At 38.9% G+C, this 4,642-nt stretch overlaps 1 protein-coding gene across 1 annotated transcript; it reads left to right on the top strand.

Annotated features, from left to right (window-relative positions):
• Positions 1-386: 386 nt before the first annotated feature.
• LOC130083434 (uncharacterized) lies at positions 387-2,406 on the top strand. The gene is made up of 3 exons (XM_056248461.1): positions 387-654; positions 782-861; positions 1,239-2,406. The coding sequence occupies exons 1-3, from the start codon at positions 652-654 to the stop codon at positions 2,200-2,202; spliced, it is 1,047 nt and encodes a 348-aa protein (XP_056104436.1). The 5' UTR covers positions 387-651; the 3' UTR covers positions 2,203-2,406.
• Positions 2,407-4,642: the final 2,236 nt, after the last annotated feature.

Genomic DNA, 4,642 nt, shown 5'->3' with positions numbered 1-4,642 from the left:
AGCTTTAGATAGCTTGACAACAATATGTTCCTATTACAGTTGCTAATTATTATACTTACCAACTAACTTGCATGTTATTCTATTGCTAACTTGCTAATATTGTTATTTTTCTGCAGTGTCTGAGAAAGATCAGGGCTCAGGAGAGGTGGTTGTCAGGGCAGAGTGCTTCAGGTCCATGAGGAAAGCTGAGAAACCTCATAAGCTCAGAGTATGGTTACAGTCAGCAGCAGTGTGAAATTATGTTCAGTATACAAATAGTAGTAGGCCTAATGTTGGGTAGGGTATTGTTAGGCTGAAGGGTATTGATGGACGTAGGGTATTGTTATTTTTTCTAGGATCATGTCAGTCTGTCATCATGTCAAGGGGGTGTTCAGACAGGCTTTTTTTAAAGAAATTAGTAATACTGTCAAGGGATATGCATTGATTACATTAAATACATTGATATGTTTTACTTAATAGGTTGTCCTAAAAGATTTGCAGCCTGTGCAACTTCTGCACTTCTGCTGCACCTGCAAGGCTGGGAAAGCTTTATGCAACCATTGTGTAGCTCTTCTGTTTCAATCTGCACACTATTCGCAATTGAAACTCCAAGTTGTTCCCCCAATATTAAGCTGCACTGAAGGTGAACAACAGTGGCATAAGCCTAGAGTTATGGTGAGTTCAATCAATCAAATTGTATTTATAAAGCGCTTTTCATAAATACATTGTACCTGCTTTACAGTGGATTAAAAAAATCCTACTTGCCTACATTCTCTATTTATTTTTCACTATATTGACATAGGGGATAAAGCCGGGCCCTGTTGACAAGATGGCTGTGATCTCAGCCAAACCGAAAACAAGAAAGACCACAGAGGGAGTGCGGTAAGTGCTCCATTTATGGGATTTCAGAAAACAACATTCCATTGGACAATAGCATTTAAAACCAGTGGGGGGAAACTGAAATTATTATTGTTACAAGGTAGGTTCTATGTGTTTTACATCTAGTGAGTTATAGGTCCAACCAATTTCATGAATGAATGATACTACTTAAAATGTGTCAAATCCTTCTGCAGGTGTCTTTTAAGTTGGCCAAAGCAGGCACACTTTAAATCATGAAATTCAATTTTATTATTAATTCTGATGACCTGTCACTGTACTGGTTATTGTATCTATTTCCAGAATGCTCTTCCCCTGAAGCAAAATGTATTACAATGTTGCAGATTTTTAGTGTGTGTGTGTGTGTGTTTTCTAACATACAGGAGTAAACTGTACAAAGGCCTTCATGGGGAACTTCCTGACCTCTCAGTTCTTCGGGTGTCTGAGGTGTTCAAAGATTTTGCTGATGCTGACCGCCCTATGATCTGCAGCATGGGAATAAGTGAGGATATCCCACTTGTGGACTCACTGTTCGGCAAGGTGCAACATGGAAGTCCCCTTTCTTATCAGCAACCTGCCAAAGAGAAAGCAAAGACTCTTCATGATGCTCCACCTCCTCCATCATTGCCACTGCAAGGCTACAGACTTGACCCATCAGAGTGCATGTTTGTCTGTTCCAGGAAGCAACAGCTGCACATGAAAAGTCTCGAGGTTACCCTGGAATTGGCCCAGAAGATTGAATGTGCTACGCGAGAGCAGAGTTTGTGTGCCGATTGGTACAATGTACGGAAACCACGGGTGACTGCATCTCGTTTTAGAGAGATCTGCCATGTGGGCAAGGCCTCTGAAGAGGGACTTGCTGAACGCATTCTAAGAGGTACTCACCAGACAGGGCCTATGAAGAGGGGTTTGGAGTTGGAGGCAGATGCGATCTGGGAATATTGCCAGATAAAACGTGTGAACCACTACAAATGTGGGTTTGTGGTACAACCGGATGCACCATGGATTGGTGCCTCACCAGATGGGGTTGTTTTTGACCCCTTGGAGCAGCCTCAGTTTGGCCTTGTGGAAATAAAATGTCCAAACATTCCAAATTATGTAGATGCACCTTATCTCAAGGTCATCAATGGCTCATTGCAGCTCAAACCAACTCATGCCTATTATTGGCAAGTTCAGGGCCAACTACTTGTCACCGGTATGAGTTGGTGTGATTATGTCGTCTCCGCTCAAGATGATGTTTTCATACAAAGAATAAAGAGGGATGAGAGTGTGATGGAAAAAATGAAGCGTGGGATAGATAAGTTCTACTTTCACGTGTACATGGACAAATACCTGGCAGTGGCGTAAATTGGTTGCTTGTCATTCCTGAGTTTTGGGCACATTTTTACAGAAGACTCCTTTAAATCTGTTATTACCTTGCATACTTACCTTGATCATTTCTCATATTATAAATGTTAATTTGTGCCTTTGTATGCATTGTTATTGAAGGGCAGTGACACTTTCATGTTAACCATTTATGAAATTGAAGTTTGTCAAATACAGTTCACTTGAAATCTATTGTGTGTTTTTGCTTTCTGAAGAACAGAGAAATGGTCTTTGCATTTTTACAAAATCTATCAAATCAAATCAAAATGTATTTATAAAGCAGCTTATAACAACGCTTAGGTTGACCAAAGTGCTTTACAACTGTGAAACCCACAAAAACAGATAATACAGAACAAAGCTGTAGACAACACTGTAAAAGTAAAGCAGTTTTATTCGCAGAGTAACAGCAAATCATTTCCAAAACTATATGAGTATTGTTAAACATCCTGTGATGTGTTATTGACCTTTATTTTGCCAGGAGAGTGTGGTGTCAAAGTTCATTATAGAATGGATTAGGAAATCCATCCACCAGAAAATCAGACCATCCATTTCTTGACCAGGGGTCCGGACTGATAATTAGTGAGGAGACATGCAACAGTAAAAAGTTGGTTTATATTCCCACAAATGGAGAGAGGGATGACCGTGTCAAAAAGTTTGTTCTCTTTGACCCTCCTAATGAGCCTCTCGACGTGGACTCTCAGACGTGCAATGGCCTGGGTTTTAAGGACGTCCACCTCAGACATTTGATCCTGTTTGGACATAAAAGCTGGGCGATGCACTTTCCCGGAAACTAGCTCATCTATCAGAAATCCCTTGTCTACCATAACTTCCATGTCGGGTGTTAGGAGGGAGGTGATGCCAGTGTGACGAAAAATCTCCTTGTCACTGATGGAGCCTTCAAAAAGTGCTGACACAAATGTCAATGCTCCATGGGGGGACATGCCAATAAGCGCTTTGAATGTACAGTGCGACTTGTATGTGGAAAATACCTCACTTTGGAGCAGAAGGGAGGTAGGGGTTTGGCACCTCATTTCTGTGCAGTCAAGGATGACCTGGGTGTTTTCATAAGTCCCATGGAAATCTGTGGGGCAGTTTGCTCTCACTGATCCGCTTGTCATCCATATCGAGAGAGATCCAAGTAAAGTATATAGAAAGTTGGACCACGTCACAACTATTCGACTCACTGTAGCTCTGTGGATGTTGAACTTGTGAGCAAGTTCCCTTTGTGTACAGCCGGTTGATAGATAGTTAAGGAAGAGGAAGAGCTCGTCAATTGGCAGCAATTTCTGGGGAAAATAGTTACCGTATTATTAATAGATAGAAACACTATACAACAAAGATAAAATACACAAACTAAGGTGATTAAAATATGCAGTGCATGTGGGGGTGTATGTAATCTAAAATTTGTAAACTTTAGTCGCTTGCACAGACAACAAGAGTGCCAGAGCAAGCAAAAAACAAAACACAGCTAACAGTGCAAAATGTGTAATTCACATGGACCAAGCTGGTAGTATATTATTGTAGAACTTACTGTTGATCTGTTCATAGGGCTCTCAGTGGATGTACTGGTGGAAAGGTTCTTCTGACCACTGGTGACTCTCACCATTCTGCTCGTTGCCTCTTGGATTAGATTCCAAAAGGCCATGAAATGCTCATATGATGGAAATCTGCATACAAACAGCACATATCATATAGTTTTTCTGGTAACACTTTACAATACGGGTGCACTAATAAGCATTAATTCATGCTTAACTAATGCACAGATAATACTGAATTAATGTGTAACTAATGATTATCTAAGCTATTCATTAATGATTACCACATTAGGAACTAATTAAGAGTCTGTATGGTTAATGTATTAGTTCATACATGAATTGTTATTAATTAAATATGTAATTGTGGATTAATTCCCTAATAACTCATTTTTTTTAACTTATAGTGTTAAGTAATATGTTACTTACCAGAATGAGCCAAAGCCTTGTATTTCAACTTCCAGATAATACAGGTACACTAATATGCATGAATACATGATTAATTACTTCATTGTTAGTGCAATAATAAAATATGTTATTAAGGAATTAATACACAATGACACATTGAATTAATAGCAATTCATGTATTACTTAATCTATTAATCATATAGACTCTTTATTAGTTGCTGATGCAGTAATAATTAATTAATGGTTTAGTTCTTCATGAGTCATACATTAACTCATGATTATCTGTGCATTAGTTAAACATGAATTAATGCATATTTGTGCACCCGTATTGTAAAGTGTTACCGTTTTTCTATTGATGGCATTCAGATTACATCAAAACATTCTCAAGTTGTGAACATGGAATCTAGCGTTGTTTTCTCTTGATCTGTTAATTATATTTCCTTCATTATATTTTATTCTTCTTTACTGAAACACACAGTCAC

The sequence above is a fragment of the Rhinichthys klamathensis genome, unplaced genomic scaffold, assembly GCF_029890125.1.
Source record: "Rhinichthys klamathensis goyatoka isolate OS25496 unplaced genomic scaffold, OSU_Roscu_1.1 h1tg000055l_1, whole genome shotgun sequence".
NCBI lineage: Eukaryota > Metazoa > Chordata > Actinopteri > Cypriniformes > Leuciscidae > Rhinichthys > Rhinichthys klamathensis.
The sequence above is the reverse complement of the archived record's forward strand: the minus strand, read 5'-3'. Positions and strand labels throughout refer to the sequence as shown.